This window comes from Crinia signifera, chromosome 1, assembly GCF_055691185.1.
Source record: "Crinia signifera chromosome 1, ASM5569118v1, whole genome shotgun sequence".
Taxonomy (NCBI): domain Eukaryota; kingdom Metazoa; phylum Chordata; class Amphibia; order Anura; family Myobatrachidae; genus Crinia; species Crinia signifera.
This window is the reverse complement of record NC_139217.1, coordinates 330,811,789-330,835,704: the sequence shown is the minus strand read 5'-3', so window position 1 is coordinate 330,835,704 and position 23,916 is coordinate 330,811,789. Positions and strand designations below refer to the sequence as shown.

Genomic DNA, 23,916 nt, shown 5'->3' with positions numbered 1-23,916 from the left:
AACCTCAACACTCCGTGCTTTAGGGATATGCCCATTGTGCATATTGACCGAGATACTAATTAAGTTATCCGTACAAGGATATCCTTAAAACTTGGAAATAATTGGAATTGACATTTGTATGTAGCTACAATTGTATTCATCAATGTAATTGCTAACTTTAAGTTGCTCGGGGGCCCCACATGTCAATAATTGTGCAGCCCATAACAGCTTTAGGATAAATGTGAAATATTCTTATATCCTTTTCAGGTGCCTTCATAACACTATTCCATCAACAAGCAAACTACTGTACGCCTAAGATTCCTCACCTCATCAAAGTCTGCTATGATCTCATTAAGTAGACGAAGACACTCCAGGCCCTCATGGTTTTCATCACATTCTGTGTAAAATTCCTTAAAGTCAGGTATTGATGCAAACATGACACAGACACAGTCATATGACTGGTAATACAGGTCCTGCAAGGGAAAAAAGCTTACTGTTTAGATGCACTAAGGAGGAATGATGGAAACTCATGAATAAAATTGTAGTTACATATTTGGAGAACATAAGGAACAGGAAATTTGAGTTGTTACAGGAATTCAGAAGGTAGAACATGAATCTTGTTGCCTGGTTACCTCATTCCTAAGGTTCTGTCCGATGAACTGCTGCGCTACATCAGCTGGAAGGACGTTTTCTAGCAGAACTCGATTCAGATTCTCCATGGTTTCAATACGCTCACGCTCCATCTTAAACTTCCTTTTCCACAGGAAGTCAAGGCGACAGTAAAATTCATTCTGTGGACAATCAGAACACTTACTGACAAAGATTAAATGAAATGTAAACACACTGAAAATTTTAATTACATTATTGTGCATTGCTTAAGTAAAACATTTTTTTGTGAAACTATATCCATCCTCCCTCAGAGCAGGATGGATTAACCTTGCGCGGTACATCCCGCCACTTACCATGCCAAGACTAGTCGCTTTTGTACTAACATATACAATTAGTATCGCAAAGGGAAGCTCTCCCGATAAATGCTGCCCTTTGCGATAACCTCCAGTCCCTGGACTTCCAGGTTCCAGCCTGGAAGTCCCCCAACACATGTGCAGAGTAATATGGTGGCTGTGGGTGATACTGGGATGGATCCAATAGGATCACTCTACAGCACCGATGCAGAAAGAAGCTCATAGGGTTCCATATGGCAACGTCAGCTGAAATGACTCCTCACATTGGAAAATGGGCGGGTCTTAATACATACGAGAGGTGCAGTAAAACCCAGGAAACAGGTTTTCTACCACAATTTCCCATTAGTGCATCCCTCCCTCAATCAAATAATAGGATTTCTGTACTTACCGTAAATCCCTTTCTCCGAGTCCACAGGTGTCACTGGAGCGTAGACAGTGGGGATAGAAGGGCGACCTCAGGGAGCTAGGGCACTCTATTGTAAATTCAGTGTGGCCAACTCCTCCCCTTCTACTCCCCCCCCCGGCAGTCTCAAGGATCGTGCCCAGAGGGAGCTGGAAGATAGAAACACACTTCCGAAGAGGAGGTAAACTTTTAACCAACATTCATGCAGACATGGAAACTGAGTCAAGCAGTGATGAAATAACACAAACACTGAACATAGTTAACCACACAAAAACTAGTTAGCAGGAAGAAACCCCAAACCAGGACTAGAAGGTCCTTCCTAGGTAAGTCGGCAACAGCGCCGAGGAGGGCGTCCAGTGACACCTGTGGACTCGGAGAAAGGGATTTACGGTAAGTACAGAAATCCTATTTTCTCCTTCCTCCACTAGGTGTCACTGGAGCGTAGACAGTGGGGACGTCCCAGAGCTCCCAACACGGGTGGGAAGGCGCTGAGAACCCCCAAGAACTGCTCGGCCAAACTGAGAGGCCGATGAAGCAAATGTGTCGAATCTATAGAACCTAACAAAGGTTCGCCTGCCCGACCACGTAGCAGCTCGGCAAAGCTGAGTAATGGAAACCCCTCGAGCAGCCGCCCAAGAGGGTCCTACTGAACGCGTAGAATGCGCCGAAATGGAAGCCGGAGGAGTCTGAGCCGCTTTCACGTATGCTTGTCTTATCGTCAGCCGTATCCATCTGGCCAAAGTCTGTTTAGATCCCCGACGGATTGGATCATAGGTGACAAAGAGACAGTCCGATCTTCTAACTGAGGCTGTTCTGGCCACGTAAACTTTTAAGGCCCTCACCACGTCCAAAGATTCTGCTTGAGGATCTTCGGTAAATGCAGGAACTACGATCGGCTGGTTAAGGTGGAAGGAGGAAACCACCTTTGGAAGGAAGGATAAGGATGTACGAAGCTCGGCTCTATCTGAGTGAAATACCAAAAAGGGCGAGCGACATGAAAGGGCTCCCAGCTCTGAAACCCTTCTGGCTGAGGCCAAAGCTAGTAAGACAGCAAAAGATTCTGAGCGCTATGGGTTAGTGTGAGTGTGCTGTGTGCAAATGGCTGCCCTCTAGGAGGGGGTTGCCGCCCCCAAAAAGCAAGAGTTTACAAAAGAAAAAGATACCAGAAGGCGCCTCTTGCACACAAATATACAATTTATTTAATAAACATATCATACAAACATTATTTGCATTATTCAGATTAATAAACACAGGATATACACAAAAAAAAAAAAAAATTTGGTGTAATGAATAAATGAAAAGAAAAATAAATATAAAAATAAAATAAAAATAAAAATAAATGCAAATTGATAAATAAAAATGGAAAAGCAAGTACAAAGATATATATATATAAAAACGTTAATCTTAAAAAGCATGTGCAATATTAGCAGTTTAAGATGCAGTAAATAGTTACCAAGTCCTGGTTAGTTATTTTCCTTTCATATGCGCATATGAAGCCAGGTAGTTGTGTCCCAATTGGGGGGTAAGCTGCCAGCACTCCGTGAGGATAAAAGGAAGGCTGTAGAATAACCCAGCAGGGTATTTGTAATCCACAACGGTGATTTTCCAGAAAGCTTTAAATTGACAGCAGAATAGATGATATGGCACTGTGGTCGACACGTGTGTCGATGAAGGCGGCAGTCTCAGATCTTATATACCGGTGAGTGTTCTGCAGCAAATCTTAGTGAGGAAAATAGACCATGCCAGATGCCCTGCGTACTGTGCCAGATGTTGACAAAGCGGCTGTGCCGGCCAGACAGCCAAACACAAGCCGCTGGACACTGACGCGGGCAGAGGCTATCTGAAAGTAACGGTCTCCCGCGCTCCACTGTAGACACGGCAGCTGTGTGCTGCAGAGAATTCAAAGACTGTTGCCGTCTTCAGCCAAATGCCACTGCTGCGCCTAGGGTAGTTACCAGGGACCGAGGTGGAGTAGATGTAATAGAGCTCAGTAATTGAGGTTTACCTCCAGGTCCACTGGTTCAAATGGCGGCAGCAGGACTCCTTTCAAGACGCGTTTCGCCGCACTACGGCAGCTTTTTCAATTGAGGATGAGGAAGTACAGCTATGTGGGCTGGTTTTATACCTGAATGTTATGCACAGGTGTGTGTGGCCAGGTGTCCAAGGCTACACAATCAGCAGCTTCGTTTCAGTGTTTCACTTTGTAAGTCAGCTGCAGTAATCATTGCAGCTTTCCTATTTGGCTATTTTCTGCACAAATAGCGGTATATTATTTTGTCACATGCTTATATGTATAAAATCAAAGGTAGAATAAATATAAAAGTAAAATAAAGATATACTAAAAAATATATATATATAAATAAAATAAAATCAAAAATAAAACAAAAAAATTAAACAAAAAAATGAAACAAAAAAATGGAACAAAAAAAAATAAAAATAAAAATAAATGTAAATACGGATATATTTGGGGCAAAGTAACTTTTTCTGTATATAATATAGTAAACACAATTTGTTGATGTACATAAATCTACAATATATTTAAAGATTTCAAAAGTATGCTTTGCGTTTCCTATTGTGTTTTGATGTGTCCATAAGATACGGACATTTATTCATATTCAAATTCAAGAGCAGCCACACTGACAGACTAAACAAGCCTGTATATGATCACTAATATAAGTAAAGAGTATCCTACACATATCGATACAGTCAGAGATGGAATAATAAAGACTTGCAGCAGGAGGTCAAACACCCCGCACAGATAGAACACAGATAATATATAATGACATATAAACGTAAACATCGGAGTTTTCCCTATTGAAGTCGCGATGTATCGCTAAAGAGGGCAGCCATTTGCACACAGCACACTCACACTAACCCATAGCGCTCAGAATCTTTTGCTGTTTTGTCCATTTTTCTGCCTGTCTCTGAGCTGCTGGGATAGTGTGTCTGTGCCATTATGAATTCGACCAGCTACACTGACAGACTACAAAAGAGGTTGGACCTACTGCAAAGCTATGAAAGCAGAAAGGACCATCCTATAGAATCACCTCAGGAGGAGTTTTTGGAAGACTCAGGCCACTTGGAGGAATTATTAAAGGCAGAATGCAGACATTGGTGGGACAAAACCACCCTGACCAAATATATTGAGAACAACAAAATCCCCCGTGGCCTGAGAATCTCAAAGACCCTGTCCTTTCAGGATGATCCTGATTTATTAAACAAATGGGAGAATATTTTGGATAAATGCTCCTTTGCACTGATGCAGTTATTAGTGGATTACAGAGAGAACAAATTGAAAGGGATTGAGAAAGAGATTAGGGATACTCAAGATAAATTAGCCAAATTTAAAGATGAACCTTACTATAAAGAAAAGGAGCTCAATGTAAATGGGAGATTGGAGGCATATGAGAGAGAGATAGTGGAGAGAAAAGAAAAGAAATTCAAGAGAGACCTATATGATTATAGTTCAAACCAAGTTAGAAACTATAATAAAATGAATTTAAGAGAAGGCCCACGTAATCGGCAACAGGGCCATACAAGACCATATAGATCGCGGGACCAGTCCCGCACTAAGTCACATCACAGACAGGCACCCAAGGAAATATCACAATCCAATTTAGAACCACTAGGGAACAATCAAGGTAGTTACCATGAACAGACCAATACGTCATCCCCAAGGTGGAGACAAGTTCCCTATAGAAAAAATAGGAACAATTACCATCACAATAATAGAGAGGAACAACACCAACAGAGGCCTTTTTTAGGGAGAGGAAGGGGGGAACCCCTTACCCCAGAAACACCAGAGAACCATTACCATCATTACAACCGTTATCAGCCACTCACCAGAACCCCAAAAAGAGCAAGGGTTTTAGATCAAGAGGCAAACGAGGAGGAAAGAGGAAACAAAAATCAAAGATACAAGTAGTCCCATCCGGTATTTTTAATTTGTCCTCGAGAACTCTAACTACTGTGGAAGAAAATATACTCTCCAGAGGCATGAAATTCGCTCCTACCTCCACACCAAACTTCTTTGAATTGTTTATAGAGCTCAATAGGTTCATTAGAGCCTTGTGTAGGCAAAGATTCTTTGCTATTACATCTACCACTAAAGATGACACAAACAAAACCATCTGTTTAGATCACACTGATGATAAAGGAGTGGAGATGTTGAGCGAACTGCTTTTGGAGAGTATAGATGATGACACAGAGAGGGAGGAAACACATATTTATAACGTTAATCGTAAAATATTTAAAAAACAATCACAATTTTTTCCATTACAGCACAAATCTAGTGCTATTGACACTTTTTACAAATGTACTTTGGAAGAATTTCAAAATCTCTGTGATGCTAGAGTACACCAGAGCCTGTATAATCTATCACAAGAAGAAAGAAAAGTCCTGAAAAACCTGTCCGAGGACCCCTCCCTTGTCATCAAATCTGCTGACAAGGGAGGGGGTGTGGTAATCCAGGACGTTGATGACTATGTAGGGGAGGCCAAACGCCAATTGGCAGATACCAAATTCTATAGAACTCTAAAAAATAACCCAATGACCGACTACCAGCTGGAATTAAAAATACTACTTGAAACAGCGGTAGATGAGTGTGTTATCACAAAAGACGAGTTCGGCTTCCTCTACCCCCTCCACCCTGTCACCCCTATTTTTTATCACCTCCCTAAAATACACAAGACACTTCACAATCCACCCGGGCGTCCTATTATTTCAGGGATTGGGGGTCTCACATCTAATTTGTCACAATTTATTGATAGTTATTTACAACCACATGCCTCCTCTCTGAGATCCCATATCAAAGACACCACCCATTTCATCAAAATGGTGGAAGGCATTAAATGGGACACAGGGTACCAATTGGTGACATGTGATGCCCAAGCCCTTTATACTAATATCCACCATCAGAACGGGGTTACAGCAGTAGAGGAAACTCTAAAGAAAGATATGGGTATCTCAGAGGGGAGTAGGGAATTTATTTTGGCAGGTATCAGATTTATTTTGTCACATAATCACTTCTTATTTGATCACTGTCACTACCAACAGGTCCTCGGTACAGCGATGGGGACCAGGTTCGCTCCCAGCTTTGCAAACATCTACATGGGGCAATTTGAAGATCAATATATTTGGAGGGGGGGCTGGGATGCGAACCTGGTCCTCTATGGTCGCTATATCGACGACCTGTTCTTTATTTGGCACGGTAGCACTGAATCAGATAATAATTTCGTTATGCACCTTAACAACAACACTTATGGTTTATCCTTCACCCATTCACATCACCCTACACATATGAGTTTTCTTGATGTCACGGTGGAGGTGGTAGAGGGAGTTTTAGCAGTCACGGGCTATAAAAAGCCGGTTGACGTTTGTAACTTTATCCCCTACACCAGCAATCACAAAAAAAGCTGGCTCAACAACGTCCCAAAAAGCCAAATACACAGGATAAGGCGTAATTGCACCTCGGACACTAAATTTGCGGAACAAATGAGCAGTCTTTTGGAGGAATTCAAAAAACGTGAATATCCCCAACCTGTTCTTACTGAGGCTCTGGAGTACGCTGGCACTCTAAACCGTAAAGAGATCATTGCTAATAGCAACAAACAAGGCCCCAATAGTAGAGCCAAAAAGGTGGACGAATTTAAAGATGGAAGGAGAAACAGATTATGTTTTATTTCAAAGTACAATGTAGCTGCCAACAAAATCTCTAACATAATAAAGAAAAATTATAAATTACTCAGTACTGACCCGATTTTGAGCGTCACTTTAGAAAAAGAACCAACTGTCATATTTAAACGTGCTCGCAATTTAAAAAACATCTTAGCACCAAGTTTCTTTAAAGGCTCTATAGAGAAGAAAACAGGGACCATACAAAGCACTATAGCAGGACCAAAAATAACAGGTTTTGTTAGGTGTAATCATGCCCAGTGTATGACTTGTAAGCACGTAATGAACAAAACTCATAAAATTACAGCATCAAATCATGAAAAGATTTATAACATAGAGACGTTTATTAACTGTACAACTAACTACGTAATTTATTTATTAATATGTCCATGCAATACCTACTATGTAGGACGCACTATTCGTCCACTCAAGACTAGAGTCTTGGAACATAGGAGGAATATAGTGAAAAAACTTATGAACCACAGTGTACCCCGCCACTTTGCAGAACATCATGGTGGGGACCCTGTGGGTCTTAAAGTGATAGGTTTGGAACATATAGCTCATACTAGCCGTGGAGGAGATCGCTTCAGGACTCTATGTCGACAGGAGGCGGCATGGATCCTGAAGTTACAGACTCTTAAACCCCACGGTATGAATGAGACTATAGATCTGGAATTCATTTAAACAATCCAATTATAAACTCTCTGATAAATTTATATACAAAAAACTATAAATAAAAAAATTTCATAAAATAATAAATAATAATTAAAAATTAAAAATTAAAAATATTTAAAAAAATAAAAAATAATCATAAAATTTCGAGAAGCTAATACATAATTATAAAATAAAAAAACCCTCCCCAATAAACTCTGTACTCCTTTCCTCATAAATTGCTAAAAATCGCCAAAAAACTGTTAAAAATCGTTAAAAACCATTAAAAATTGTGAAAAAACAGTTAACAATGCTAAAAATGCAAAAAATTGTTCAAAAACTACATAAAACTATCATATTGGCCTCTGTATTAAAGAAGAAACAATCTTGCTACTTTTTGTATATAATTATACAAAGAGAACAAAACTAAAAATGCTCTATTGAAATAATGGATGATTTTCGGACTCTCTCCACTGTCTCTCTCTTGTGTGTGCTCCTAAATCTACCCCATCGGCACACACTGTTTCGAATGTCGGATGCATTTGAACATCTTGGGTAATGCAACTGTCCTATATATGGGATACATATGTTTTAACATCTATTTAATGTATCACTATTACCACCAAACAGTGTATCCCAAATATTTATATTTATATTTATAAATATGTATCTACTTCATTATACCGAAATGGATGTATATGTATACACTATATATCTTGACACATTGAATGTCTACATATAATTTAATTTAATATCCCTTTTTTGTACATTTATGATTCAAATATTGCTGTAAGTTGCGCGCATGCTTTAGCGATACATCGCGACTTCAATAGGGAAAACTCCGATGTTTACGTTTATATGTCATTATATATTATCTGTGTTCTATCTGTGCGGGGTGTTTGACCTCCTGCTGCAAGTCTTTATTATTCCATCTCTGACTGTATCGATATGTGTAGGATACTCTTTACTTATATTAGTGATCATATACAGGCTTGTTTAGTCTGTCAGTGTGGCTGCTCTTGAATTTGAATATGAATAAATGTCCGCATCTTATGGACACATCAAAACACAATAGGAAACGCAAAGCATACTTTTGAAATCTTTAAATATATTGTAGATTTATGTACATCAACAAATTGTGTTTACTATATTATATACAGAAAAAGTTACTTTGCCCCAAATATATCCGTATTTACATTTATTTTTATTTTTATTTTTTTTTGTTCCATTTTTTTGTTTCATTTTTTTGTTTAATTTTTTTGTTTTATTTTTGATTTTATTTTATTTATATATATATATTTTTTAGTATATCTTTATTTTACTTTTATATTTATTCTACCTTTGATTTTATACATATAAGCATGTGACAAAATAATATACCGCTATTTGTGCAGAAAATAGCCAAATAGGAAAGCTGCAATGATTACTGCAGCTGACTTACAAAGTGAAACACTGAAACGAAGCTGCTGATTGTGTAGCCTTGGACACCTGGCCACACACACCTGTGCATAACATTCAGGTATAAAACCAGCCCACATAGCTGTACTTCCTCATCCTCAATTGAAAAAGCTGCCGTAGTGCGGCGAAACGCGTCTTGAAAGGAGTCCTGCTGCCGCCATTTGAACCAGTGGACCTGGAGGTAAACCTCAATTACTGAGCTCTATTACATCTACTCCACCTCGGTCCCTGGTAACTACCCTAGGCGCAGCAGTGGCATTTGGCTGAAGACGGCAACAGTCTTTGAATTCTCTGCAGCACACAGCTGCCGTGTCTACAGTGGAGCGCGGGAGACCGTTACTTTCAGATAGCCTCTGCCCGCGTCAGTGTCCAGCGGCTTGTGTTTGGCTGTCTGGCCGGCACAGCCGCTTTGTCAACATCTGGCACAGTACGCAGGGCATCTGGCATGGTCTATTTTCCTCACTAAGATTTGCTGCAGAACACTCACCGGTATATAAGATCTGAGACTGCCGCCTTCATCGACACACGTGTCGACCACAGTGCCATATCATCTATTCTGCTGTCAATTTAAAGCTTTCTGGAAAATCACCGTTGTGGATTACAAATACCCTGCTGGGTTATTCTACAGCCTTCCTTTTATCCTCACGGAGTGCTGGCAGCTTACCCCCCAATTGGGACACAACTACCTGGCTTCATATGCGCATATGAAAGGAAAATAACTAACCAGGACTTGGTAACTATTTACTGCATCTTAAACTGCTAATATTGCACATGCTTTTTAAGATTAACGTTTTTATATATATATATCTTTGTACTTGCTTTTCCATTTTTATTTATCAATTTGCATTTATTTTTATTTTTATTTTATTTTTATATTTATTTTTCTTTTCATTTATTCATTACACCAAAAATTTTTTTTTTTTTGTGTATATCCTGTGTTTATTAATCTGAATAATGCAAATAATGTTTGTATGATATGTTTATTAAATAAATTGTATATTTGTGTGCAAGAGGCGCCTTCTGGTATCTTTTTCTTTTGTAAACAAAGCTAGTAAGAGAACCGTCTTCCAAGTGAGGTATTTGAGATCTACCTCTTCCAAAGGTTCAAAAACCGAGGAGCAAAGATAATCAAGGACCAAGTCTAAGTCCCATGGGGCCGTAGGAGGGCGAACCGGAGGCTGCAATCGTAAAACCCCCTGAAAGAAGGTTTGTACCTCAGGTAGCAGTGCTAGCCGTCTTTGAAAAAAAACGGATAAGGCGGACACCTGAACCTTCAGGGATGCCAGACGCAAACCTGCAGACAGCCCAGCCTGAAGGAATAAAAGAAGTCTAGCCTTTTTGAATGCCGTTGTGGAGACCCCGCGGCCTTCGCACCATGCCACATACGACCTCCAAATACGGTGGTAATGTCTTGAGGTTACCTCTTTCCTTGCACTCATCATGGTCGGGATTACTGTTCTTGGAATCCCTGCTTGTCTTAAGATGGACCTTTCAGCAGCCACGCCGTCAAATGTAGCCGCTTTAAGTCTGGGAAGACGAAAGGGCCTTGACTGAGAAGATCTTCTTGTAACGGCAGAAGCCACGGCTCTTCGACCAGCAGGGTTGTGAGGCTGGTGTACCAAGCTCGCCGAGGCCAGTCCGGAGCAATTAGGAGGGCCAAGACCCTCTCCCTCCTTATGCGCTGTAGAATCTTGGGTATCAGCGGAAACGGAGGGAACAGGTATACAAAGCTGAATGGCCAAGGAGCCGTCAGGGCATCCACTCCCGCCGCTGCTGGGTCTCGAGTTCGTGCAAAATACAACGGAAGTTGATGGTTGAGACGTGAAGCCATCAGGTCTACCTGAGGACACCCCCATTTTCGAACCAGTCGCTGAAAAACCTGAGGATGAAGGCACCACTCTCCCTGGTGGACATCCTGCCGACTTAGGTAGTCGGCCTCCCAATTTTCCACTCCTGGAATGAAGATCGCTGAGATGGCCATCGCATGAACCTGAGCCCACACCAGGATTCGGGTCACTTCTTTCATGGCCGTCCGACTTCTTGTGCCGCCCTGTTTGTTTATATAGGCGACCGCGGTGGCATTGTCGGACTGAACCCGGACTAGTCGACCCTGAAGCAGGGATTGTGCTTGGATGAGAGCGTAATATATTGCTCTGAGTTCCAGGATATTGATGTGTAGGCGGGATTCCTGACAAGTCCAACGGCCCTGGAACTGATGGTCCATTGTCAGTGCTCCCCATCCTCGGAGACTTGCATCCGTTGTGATGACCGTCCAATTCCAAAGAGCGAAGCGTTTCCCCTCCCTGAGATTGGCTGAGTGAAGCCACCATGAAAGGGAGAGCCTCGCTCTCGGGGACAGGGTCACCAGACGTTGTAGGTGTAGGTGTGATCCTGACCATTGTCTCAAAAGATTTAGTTGAAATGGTCTTGACCTGAAGCGAGCATACTGGACTGCTTCGAAAGAAGCGGTCATCTTCCCCAGCAGACGCGTGCAGAGGAGTACTGAGACCTTCCTGTGCTGCAGTACTAGACGCACCGACTCCTGCAGTGATCTGATCTTGTCTTCCGGTAAGAAAACCCTCAGTTGTATCGTGTCCAGGATCAATCCCAAAAACTGCATCCTCTGCGATGGCTGCAGCTGGGACTTTTCGTAGTTTAGGATCCAGCCGTGTTCTACCAGTATCCTCTTGGTCAGGTTGATGTTTGTCAAAAGTTCCTCCTGAGAAGAGCCCTTCAGAAGGAGGTCGTCCAGATATGGTATTATCGTTACACCTTTTGAGCGAAGAATTTCCATCATTACGGCCATCACCTTGGTGAACACCCGAGGTGCCGAGGAGAGGCCAAAGGGCAGGGCTTGAAATTGCCAATGGTGTTCCAGAACTGCAAATCGCAGAAAAGCCTGGTGGGATGGGCAAATTGGAATGTGCAGGTAGGCGTCCCTGATATCCAGGGATACCAGGAACTCCCCATGACTCCAACCTGCTATTACGGATTGAATGGATTCCATCTTGAATTTCAGAGGCTGTAGGTACGGATTCAGTTGTTTCAGGTTCAGGATGGGACGAGCCGATCCGTCCGGTTTCGGCACCAGAAACAGGGTAGAATAAAATCCCTGGTTCCTTTCCTCCGTCGGGACTGGGAGAATCACTTCCATCCTTTGAAGCTTGGCAATTGCTTCCCTCAAAAGGAGTGCTTTTTCTGGAGAAGCTGGCCAACCTGTCTTGAAAAATCTCTGAGGAGGAAGGAACATGAATTTTATCTGGTAACCTTCTGACACCAGATCCCGTACCCAAGCATCCTGACAAGATTGAAGCCACGCATGCTTGAAGTGCCTCAAACGCGCTCCCACCTGGAGGGTCTCCTTCAGGGAGGGGAGACCGTCATGCCTGCTTAGGGGTGGACTTTGCCTCCTGCTGTACTGTGGCCATACCTCTTCCTCTGCCCCGAGTTCCCCTCTGGGCGACGGAAGCTCCTCTCGATCTACCGCGAAATCTGTTTTGGGGACGAAAGGACCTAAAAGTGTGACTCTGAAAGGCCTTACGAGGAGCAGGTGGAGCTGCTAAAGGGAGGAAAGAAGACTTACCCCCTGTTGCCAGGGAGATCCATTTGTCTAGTTCTGCTCCAAACAAGACTTCTCCCTTGAAGGGCAATGCTTCAACCGCCCGCTTGGACTCCGCATCTGCCTGCCATTGCCTAAGCCATAAAGCCCTGCGCGCAGAAATGGATAAGGCTGAAATACGTGCGGACATTTTACAAATGTCAGCCGAAGCCTCCATCAGGTAGTCAGAGGCCTCCCGTATGTGTTCAGCTAACCTATTAAGCTCGGCTGGATCTGGGTTGTCTTTTAAACCTTCAGAAATCTTGGAGGCCCAGACCCCCATTGCTTTGTTTACCCAGCATCCTACCTGCGCTGGTCTCTGTAAAACTCCTGCCGCAGAGAAAATAGACTTTAAAGTTAGTTCTAACTTACGGTCAGAAGCATCCTTCAGAGACGTGGCCCCAGGCACCGGCAATACCGTCTTCTTAGATAGACGAGTCACTGATGGGTCCACCACCGGAGGCGTTTCCACTTTCCTCCTACTATCTGCAGGGAGTGGATAAGAAACATAAAATTTCCTAGGAATCTGAAATTTTTTATCCGGATGATTCCAGGCCTGTGTAACAAAATCATCTAATTCCTCAGACTGAGGGAAGCTAGACGACTGTTTGGGCCTCTTCCCAAACAGAGAAGGCCTTGCTGGAGTCTAACTCAGGCATTTCGTCTGAATCAGTGCCAGAGTCATGAGTAAACTGCCTCCTTCCTTGTGAGAGAAGAGGGGGCAGTAAAGATGCCTGACCCTGCTCCGCAGAAGCGGCCGGGACAAGGGCTTTAGTTAACCCCTGTACAGCTGTGGCTAAAGAGATTTGTTGGTCTCTTGCCTGCTCTCTGTCTTTCTGTGAGGCAGAAAGTTCAGAAGCCAAGCGTGTCATTACCTCAGTAAGCTGAGAAGCCCATACCGGTACTTCCTGAGCTGTGGATGAGGAGGGGTTAACAGCACATTTCTCACAGAAAATAACTCCATCAGCAGAAGGAGTAAACTTCCCCTTACAGCCCTTACATTTGGTGTTCCCTCCTGCCATAATGAACAGAGATATAACACCAGACACTCACACACTTCCAACAGTAAGAATAAGGTTAGAAGTGAAACTGACAGGGGAGACAGCAGAGAAAGGGTTAAGAGCTGGCCAGGCCAAACTTGCCTTACAACAAAGGCACTGTAGCCTAACAACTTTAGCACAGCCCAATTCTGGCTCACCCTACTCTAGCCCCCGCTGTGTACCTCACAGACTGGGTAGAGTATATGCAGGACGGTCATCGGAGTCAGGATTACTGCACAGCCTTCTCCTGCACGCTCTGCCTGAGGCGCCAAATGTCTAAAAATGGCCGCCAGCAGCGCTGCAGGGGGCTGAACTGAGGTTATGAGCCTTGCCTTGTTACCCCCCTTACTGAGGAGGGGTCCGCGCTAAGCCCCGCCTCCCGTCTGCGCTCCGGTGCCAGGGCTTCTATACATAGAAAAAACCCCTCTGCAATCCGCCTTATTGCTTTGCTGACCTCCTCCACTAACTGGAGAGAGGTCAGAATACTTACAGCCGTCCTGCTGGCCGGTCGGCGGAGCGGCTGTGGAAGCGTCGCGCTGCCGCCATTTTCTTTATGGGGCGCGCGCGTCTTCACGGAGACTGTGGTCTCTTCAGCCGGGGACCCGAGCGCAGTGCTTTGTAGCGGCGGCCGGGTCCCCCCGGCAGCGCCCACGTAGCAGGCTGGCAGTGACAGCATACTGCCAGCCTGTCCTCTTGCTTGTACAAAATAATAAACGCTAAGCTAATAACATTGCCCAGGAGCATCAGGAAACATGCCCAGCTCCCTTGGGCACGATCTATGACTGGGGGGGGGGGGGAGTAGAAGGGGAGGAGTTGGCCACACTGAATTTACAATAGAGTGCCCTAGCTCCCTGAGGTCGCCCTTCTATCCCCACTGTCTACGCTCCAGTGACACCTAGTGGAGGAAGGAGAAATATATACACACACAAGGGTGGTTTAATAAGCAATGTAAGAAGACCTCTCACATATGTTATGTTCTCTACTTCATTCTAATTTCCCACCAGGCAAGAGCAGGTAGACCATTACTTCCCCTTAGGCCATTAGACCTGTTTTAGGATCAGTCATACTGTCCCAACATCAGTGTTAAGATAGCATGGCTGCTGGGAACATGGGCAAAACATTAAGGTGTGTAACGATCAAATTTCTGTGTGAAATACATTGTCAACTTGTCGAGGTCTAAGGTAATAAAGTCCGGTCACGTAAACAGGTTTAGTGCACTGCATTAGGACAGACATTCTAACGGAGCAGTGATCCGGCCAAGCACATCCACCACAGATAACAATTTGTGCCGCACTAAAGGTCTGATTCAGGAGGACAGATGCATTCGAGGTAGTTATATTGCTGACAAGCTGAACATCTCACTGTTTAAACAAGCAGTCATGTCCTGGCTTCAGGCACTTGACACTGATTTCTTCTATTCCGGGATAGAGGCCTTGGCCAAGCATGTCTACCACAGGTGACAAAGGCAGTGCACCAAACCGGTTATCATGACGTGACATTTTACTCTGTAGGTTTAGCTGTACTTCCATATTGCAATATTAAAGATAATAGAATGTTCTGTATAAAAACAGAATTCACTTATAAATAAGCACTTGGTAAGGAAGGCTCTCAAAATGCTTAAGAGCTGTCAACATCTTATTATGCAATTGACAATATGATAATCTGCTTGTTTTGCTTCTTTAGAATTAAAACAAGAAGAAAAAAAAAGAAATGATCAGCTTCTTTGCAGGACTGCTTTCAGAGAGAAGCAAACAGCTGTCTGGCAAATGCGATTTGTAGTTACTGGGGAAGGGACGGGAATGTGAGAGCTCTCACTGCTGTATTATAAACCTGAATGGGTGCATGTCAGCTGCAATTTCAATCTCACAAGTAGAAAGGCTAGAAACAAAGAAGTGCATCAGTCTATGTTGCCTATATAAAACGACTGTGCTCATCACATCATTAGTTCATTCATACTATCTAGCAGAGTATATTTAGGCTGTATTCCTACTTTGGCTGTGTGTATGTACTTCTTATATTAAGAGGAAGTTGCCCATAAGTGCACACTCCATTTAACAACAATCGTTTGCAAGTCACATGGCTATAAACTGGCGATATTAATTGTCAAGTGTACAAGCTACCTCCATCTGTTCACTGGAAAGCACTTACCTGTCTGGCCAGTGCCAGCAGAGTGAAGAAGAAGATGAACAGAGCAATGCTGCCCATAATTTTCGGCTCTTTCAGAACTCCGGCACTACAGTAGAAGAACCAAAGGCATCATGTAAATATGTGAAGAACAATAAACAACAAACATGTGCATTCTGGCTGCTGCAGAATAACTCCTAGCATACCCCACATTATCCTAGGATTACTCTTGGATTGTAGAACAGCAGCCAAAATGCCCTACAGAGTACAGCAGCCTAGTGTAACGCAAGGACACGCATACCTGGAAATGTTCTGGCTTACAGAGAGCCAATCCATGTAACAGTCAGACAGCCAGCTGTGAGTGTACAAGAAGATGATATTATATATCACCAGGGCAATGCTCAGAAGGATCAGCTTCACTTCAAAGTTCATGAGCAGGAAGGTAGAGCAAGCCAAAAGCCCCAGAATACAGCAATACATGTAATACTAGAAAGAGAAGAGAGAGCAAGATCAACATCATGTTTTTTAGATTATCCTTATTTATTTCTAGGGTGCCACAATGAGGAGTAAGCAGTGCCACAGTGCATAGAAAGTACAGTACAAACATAACAGGACATAAACAATATATACCAGGCAGGCAGTCACTAAGAACACATCAGTGCAAAGATAGAGGAAAGGCTAAACCGGTATCATATATGATGTGATCATCATACATGTTCAGAGGGGAAGCGGTCATCTATTAGAATGAACTTAGGTCTACAGTCATTAGGTCGACCCCACTAGGTCGACTGGCAGGAAGGTCGACCTGACTTAAGGTCGACATGGGCCAAGGTCGACATGACTTAAGGTTGAATTTGCATAAATGTCGACATGAGGAAGGTCGACTGGTCATAAGGTCAACGTGGGTTTTTTTTCTGTTTTTTGAGCCGACATGTGCCGACAGGCGGTATTTCATGCCCTACCATCCACTAGGGCGTGGAGGAGGTTATTAAAGCTGTGGCGAGCGAAGCGAGCCACTGTGCCTGATGCATCGCGAGCGAAGCGAGGGTCCGATTCTCATTGCCAACTGTGTCCATGTTGACTGTCGACATTCGGATCAAAAAACAGTGAAAAACCCACGTCGACCTTATGACCAGTCGACCTTCCTCATGTCGACCTTAAGTCATGTCGACCTTGGCTCATTTTCTCCAGCCTTACATTAACACTGAAAAGATCAGAAAATGATTCAATTCTAATAGCAGCATTAAAAATACACTGGCAGTGTGAAACAAGGCTTCAGAAAGTGCCCATACAGCAATACAGAGAGGTAAACATGATATCATGGATGGTGTTATAAGGAAAAGAATATCACAGGACAGCATGTGATATCACAGAGCAGGGTTATGTAATGTTTTATGGCACATGGCACAATGACTGATGGATGTAGACAAGTGAGAAAGCATAAAAGAGACATATGCCCGTAGCATTACTCAAAACAATCTGCAAAAAGGATCCACTGACCGGCAGGCTGTATAGCGCTTGAGCTTGAGTTACAGATGTATTCAATGAGACCACTGGACACAAGTTATCTGATAAAAAAAACTGAATGAAAAGGCTATAATCAGATAAGCTTCACTGAATACGTATAATCCAAATAAAATGACATAAGGTCTGCTGATCCAAAGATTGCTGTGGCAGATGGAGTGACGAGAACAAGGAAGAGGTGACTTTATCAGCTATAATACACAAGCAGACCAATAACAGATATCTCAATTTTCTGGCATGCTGAAAAATTATCAAATAGATTTCTAACTGATCACTTATAGGCATGACAACTTTGTTAGGCCAAACACAAGTACATTATAGGGAAGTTTGCCACGTAGACGATGGGCTTCACCACTGTTATTAATGATATCGGTAGTAAGCCTGAGTATATTATCTATTATCTGGCCACCCTCCCCTCACTGCTGCATGCTTGCTTGAAAGAGAAGGGGGAGGGGCGGGGGGGGGGGGGGGGGGACACCTAAGGATGCATATATTGGGCCTGATTCAGACCCGATGGCATGGCTGCAAATTCACACGGCTGCCGATTATCGATAAACTGTGCATGATTACGGTTCACAGTAGATTAAATCCTGCAACTATTTCTATACGTACACCGTTTGTAAGGTGATTGACAGTAAGTAGGCCTCTGTGGGTGGAAACTGCCTGTTTAGTGGGAGTTCTAAGAAAAACACAGGTGTACCAAAGGAAACACTGTGAGTATCCGGGAAAACAGTAGGCGTGCCTGAGCGCTGTAGGGGACAGTCCCTGACTTCAGCTGCAGTCCAGAAATGCCTGTATTCATCACACTGTTGAGTAAGTCCTGGGCAACGCGGCACCTGCGATGACTTGTGCCCAGTGTAAAAATCATTCAATGTTGAGCCTGTTATGATGGGTTTTGGACATATTTGCACAGCGATCACATTAATTCGTAAGGAGGGCTTTCACTCTCGCATGGTGGGGGCAATATTTTGTCCATTTGGCTGTATAATTTGTCATATAGTATGAGGACAGCACTAGTTTTTGTCATCTTCTGCTGAAATAAACAGGGGTATTCAATTGAGTCAGTGTTTTTGTCTAGCCGGAAACCCCCCCCCCCCCAAAAAAAATTTAGTATTGAATTGAGGCCGTTTTCGGATGGTTTTTAGTCCGGTTTCGCTGATGCAGTTTCACTGCATTGGATAGATATGAATAAAAACAAAAACCACCACACAAAAATGGCCACAATTTCGACAAAAATACGATTGTTTGCCAATCCACAAGTTTTTTGATTGTGCTGGATTTTTTGACTAGTCAGCACTTTGGTTGATTAGGTTTAATGTAAATTCAACCTAAAAATGTGAAAAAGTGCAGTGTTTCCAACATAAACTTGTTTTCCTCATACAGTACATGGGTGTCCAATAGTTTGGTTCCTCTCACAAATCACTACAAATCGTTGTGTACCTCTATTACATTTTTTTATAGAATTTAAAAATAAAACTAGATTTACCTAACCTGATGTGTTATAGCTTCGTTGACTATTATGTATTCCATTGCCTTCCACAGAAGAGATGGAGAACCCCCATAAAGAATAAAAAAATACAGCAAAATAAAAATAAAAAAAACACCCAAACACTCATAGATGAATAATTACCAAATTGAAAACGGCCATGAATAACACAATAAAAATTGTCAAGATTGCAAAAGGCACTCTAAACCAGGGCCGGCTGGAGATGACAGTGGAGAGAGAGGGTATCCAGTGCAAGACTTGAGGTCCTTTCAGGATACATTTCTGTTGGAGTAACAAATATACAATATAGATCTTGTTAAAGAAGGTGGACTGTGCATACAAACACAATGATGCTCAGACCTATCCATATGGCTTTTCAGTACAACCAAATAAGTGTCTGTACACTTGTGTTTCTGAAGTTTTAATTTGTATGTATTTTTAAAATGTGATGCGTGCAACTTTAAATCTATCCTGTCCATATTTCAGTACAAATATGCGGCTGTCAAAATCAACTAAAAAGAAAACAAACACCAGGAGTATGACATGCGAAAAGATACACAGAGCCAAAAGGCATTCCTTAAAGATGCTTGTAAAGGTGTGTACACACGGGCTGCAGCTGAAGATTTTGACTAAGCCATTTTGCTTAGTCAAAAAATCGCACAGTCGCTGCCGCAGATAAGCCGGTGGCCATCCCCAGCGGCAGCCCATGCGTACTGCCAAATAGACACTGCAGATCTAGACAAAATATTCTTGCCTGCGGTGTCTATTTGGCTGGGCAATAGCGATGTGGCGGAGCCATGCATCGCTACTGCCTGCTGTGTACAAACAGGGTGATTCAGGGACACATTCTTAGCGATTTCACGATGTCGTCAAAATCGCTTAAATGAATCGCCCCATGTGTACACGGCTTAAGGCAAAATCCTACACATCCCTAAGAGCACGATTGTGTTGCATGCATCTCCAGGTCACTGCTGTACTGAACTTACACATACACACCCCTGGTTCTCCTCTCCAAGCACAGGTGGCTGAAAGTGGTTGAAAGACATAACTACAGTGCTTGTGATGAATGTGAATTGTGCACATACTCAGTGTGACAGAAAGCTGCATTTTAATGTGGGAAAAATGGGTCTGTCCTATTAAATGTCTTGCACATATCAAGTCTAAAATTGAAAATTCAGGGACCACAGTAAAACAAAAAATCCTACATGCTACGGTTTCATAGAAAGTCAATTTAAATAGGTTTTCCATATTTTTTATTTTAATTGACGGAGAAACCTAGTGCCCATTTGAGCCTAATTACAGAACTCGCTCCCTTTATGCTGGTGCAATATTTCTCAGCTGCTCCAAGCTCCCAATTAAGCAGTAAAACTCAGGAGAGAGCCACAGTAATTGCATTCAGCTTTGAACCACATGCCTGCTCAAACCATAATTAGGAAGGAAAAAATTAGGGGGGCAAACCCTTTATAAACAAGTAAATGAATACAACACATACGCCTATCATATGCTAATCTATTCCTACTAGCATCATTTCATTAGCACATCTAGCAAATGGTAATTGGGTGATGAAATGTAGTACAGTAATCAGCATTACTGAAGCTGGAAACAGAGGTTTTTGAAAATTAGGTTAATGACCCACTAACCCTATGTGTTATTCTTCCCTGTGTATTTCTTAATGTAGAGCAAATACTATGAAATACGTGTACAACAAAATGATTGTTGCAGAATTCGCTGTCATTTCTTCTGTAGTGTAAATACAGTTCCCGGTTTGCCAGTCTATTTTTTCTTACAATCCCCTTAATTACATTCAGAGCCCTTCCCCAGATTATTATTCATGTGTGATAATGCTGCGGTGGTACAGTAGTTTGGGGTCCTGGTATTGTGGCAGCAGGAACACGCCCATGTACCATACACACAGGACTAGAGTGCCTTAATCTCAGTATCCGGTTCATAGGCCTACAGTGTCTAGGTTGACACCAAAAGGTTGACATTGACAACCTTATTAAGAAAATTTTTTGTTTACTTTTGTATATGTTAACATCTACGTGGACTCCGATTGAGAACAGTAAAGTTTAATGAGCGCAGTGAGGCACCATGCCCGAAGCATGGGGTTCCATGTTGACACTGACACCAATAAACTCATGTCTACCTTTCCATGGGTCCACCTTATTCATGTTGACGTTATGTCAATGTCTACCTAGACCAGGGCTGGGCAACACCGGCCCTCCAGATGTTGATGAACTACATGCTGCTGATCAACACACTAAGAACTGAGGCACTGTATATGTTAAGGCCTACTTATGGGAGACAGGCAATCCTGTCGCAGTTAAATTGTAATTAAGATTTCACAACATCAAATGTCAAAGTTGTGTATCTAGGTGTGTAATAGTTCAAATATATTACCAAACAGTGTATGGAAATGACTTACCGACAGGTGCCCTGCAAAGCAGGCAAAGAGGAAGAGCAGGAATAAGAAGAACGAAATGCCATAGGAGATGCCGAGGGCTGTATTCCTGGGTATAGAATACAGATATTAGAGCATTGACATTAGGATTACATCAGGCTTAGTAGCTTTGGTGGTTTGTGTGGGTGTGATGTGAATAGCCCTTCTCGGCATGCCGAGTCCCGGACATCTCAGTCATACAGAGTGTCTGTCTCGCTCAAAATGTGCATCTAATTTACATAAAAAAGTGTGCAACTGACAAAAAAAAAAGCAGCGATTACATACGTTTCTTTTGTTGTTTTTAGAACACAGCCAACATCAAGTAACATAGAATATAATATAAATACATACAGATAAATAGTTACTTACTTGGGAGACACTAACATCTGGACAGTGAAGTTACAGGTGAATATGAAGAAACAACAGGCAGTGTAAAACTTGAAGGATGGTAGGTCAGAAAGCCGGTACTGTCAGAAACAGGAGATTGGACATTTGAACCACTTTTTATTTTTCAGTGCATGAACTGCATTGAAACAGTTTCAGTACAGAAGCAACAAACTATCTTTGTATAATAATTCCACTCATTAAAATAGTAGAAACTTTGTTTCATACACAGTCTAATGTACGAGGATGCCTGCATCACCACTAATGTAGTAGTTAAGTCCCTTTCTCTTTATACTACACACAGGGCCGGAGCTACCACTAGGCAGCTGCCTAGGGCGCTGGCCACTAGAGGGCGCCCCTTTGCTGTGATGAACATATAAATTACATATTTTAAAAGCAATCCCCTGCTGTACCCTCTATATATTATATTTTCAAATATAATAGTGCTGACCAGGGCAGTGGCTTCGCAGAGCGGGTGACCAGGGCAGTGGTGGTAACAAGTGGGAGAAATGGCAAGTGGCGGCGCCGAGGGGGTGACCGGGAGAGAGGCAGCGCCGAGGTGGTGACACCCAGCCAGTGCCTCCACCAAAAAGACCAAGCCCGTGGCGCCGCCGAGCGTGAGACCCGGCCAGTGGCTGAGCCGTATGGGAGACCCAGCCAATAGCTGCACCGAGCAGGAGACCCGGTGGCTGGAGCCGCTGACCAGGAGACTGGGCATCAGTGAAAGGAATAGTGGGTCCTGGACTCCTGGTGAGTGTGTGTGCAGTGGTGGGCACGCAGTAGTAGAATTTTTGCCTAGGGTGCTACATAACCTTCCACCGGCCCTAAATACACATGCACACACAGGGGTGAGCAGCTCTGAAACATTGGGGTTTATTTACTGGGATTGTTTGATTGAAGATGGGGTGTTGCTCAGCAATGATAAAAAAAAAGCACCTCACCTCTTTCTCTATGGCTTTCTGGTTGAAATAGAGAGTGACCCGGTTAAAATCATCAGACTTCTTCCACTGCCTGAATGAGATGAAAGCACAGAGGATGTAGAACACAGAGTATTTATCTGTGAAGGTCCAGCTAAGAAATAGACCTCAGTACCTTTGGGAGTTGAGTTCCTCCAGGATATTAAATATGTTCTCATTCGCTGGCTCGTTTGTCTCTTTAGGTGAGCGAGACCTTGAAAAAAAACAGAGTTACTGAGAAAAAGGAAAAGAGAACAAATTGATGAAAAGAAGAGAGAGGAAAGAATAGAACAAATAAGTATAAGGAAAGAAGTGCAGTTTAAGCGTTGCAGAAAGCATGTTAAATTTATTTAAAAATAACCAATTTGCTAAAAGGATCCTCTTGCATATATCTGTTAATACTCAGTCCTGCTTTTTTATGGTTTTGTTGTCAGTTGTAAACATTAGTTGAATAGATGGTTCAATCTTGGTGGATACCTATAGGTACTGTCGATTATAGGACTCTGCACCTTTCAAAACCCTGTGCAGTTCCTCTTTCCTGCCTGGGGTGTTGCGGTCTGCTTTGGTGCTTCTAGACTGGTCTGTATTGAGCTACAGGCCACAATGTGATAGACACCACAGCAGAGAGTGACACCCCAGGCAGGAAAGCGGAACTGCACGGGTTTTGAAAGGTGCAGGGTGCTAGAATAGAACACAATCTATAGGTCCGGTAAGTGCGGCCACTAGCACACAAATCAGCCAACAGCAGTTAAGCTCAGATCGCATTTACATACAAGTCCTTTAACAATCCAATTCATTTCAATAAAAATATTTTCCCCATTATATTAGCCTTACACACACACACACTTGTACATCAGGGCACCTAAATACACTGATATGGAGGAGGATTTTGTCCAACCTTACTGATTTTTCCGAAAGGTTATGAAGGGAACGTCATTACAAATATTGCACATCTATTTATAAAATTCAAAGGGCAAAAAAGTAAAAGAACACAATGACTAATGTGCTTAGTACTAATGTAGCTAGCAGGAGAGGCATTAGCTGAAACACAAAACAGGACTTTACTGATAAACAGAATATGTACAACATGAACAGAGGAGAGAAAGAAGACACTGGGCTATATATCAGCCACATGACAGAGAGGCCAAGGAGAAGATAATCCCGAAATCTCTCTTTTTTTTTTTTTTAAAGGTTTATTTCACATTACAAAGGTCAGTGGAAAGCCCACAGTGACATAA

At 42.8% G+C, this 23,916-nt stretch overlaps 1 protein-coding gene across 6 annotated transcripts in view; it reads right to left on the bottom strand.

Moving 5' to 3' along the window:
• ADCY4 (adenylate cyclase 4) overlaps positions 1–23,916 on the bottom strand; it is a 91,101-nt gene that overhangs the window by 5,594 nt on the left and 61,591 nt on the right. For all 6 annotated transcript variants that reach the window (XM_083145118.1, XM_083145117.1, XM_083145110.1 and 3 more), the window contains 10 exons: positions 22,815–22,892; positions 22,664–22,733; positions 21,708–21,805; positions 21,324–21,408; positions 19,043–19,180; positions 17,389–17,469; positions 16,190–16,374; positions 15,913–15,997; positions 612–770; positions 306–452 (listed from right to left, as the gene is read on the bottom strand). In XM_083145118.1, coding sequence (XP_083001244.1) covers positions 306–452; positions 612–770; positions 15,913–15,997; positions 16,190–16,374; positions 17,389–17,469; positions 19,043–19,180; positions 21,324–21,408; positions 21,708–21,805; positions 22,664–22,733; positions 22,815–22,892 — 1,126 coding nt within the window. The remainder of the gene's footprint in view (positions 1–305; positions 453–611; positions 771–15,912; positions 15,998–16,189; positions 16,375–17,388; positions 17,470–19,042; positions 19,181–21,323; positions 21,409–21,707; positions 21,806–22,663; positions 22,734–22,814; positions 22,893–23,916) is intronic.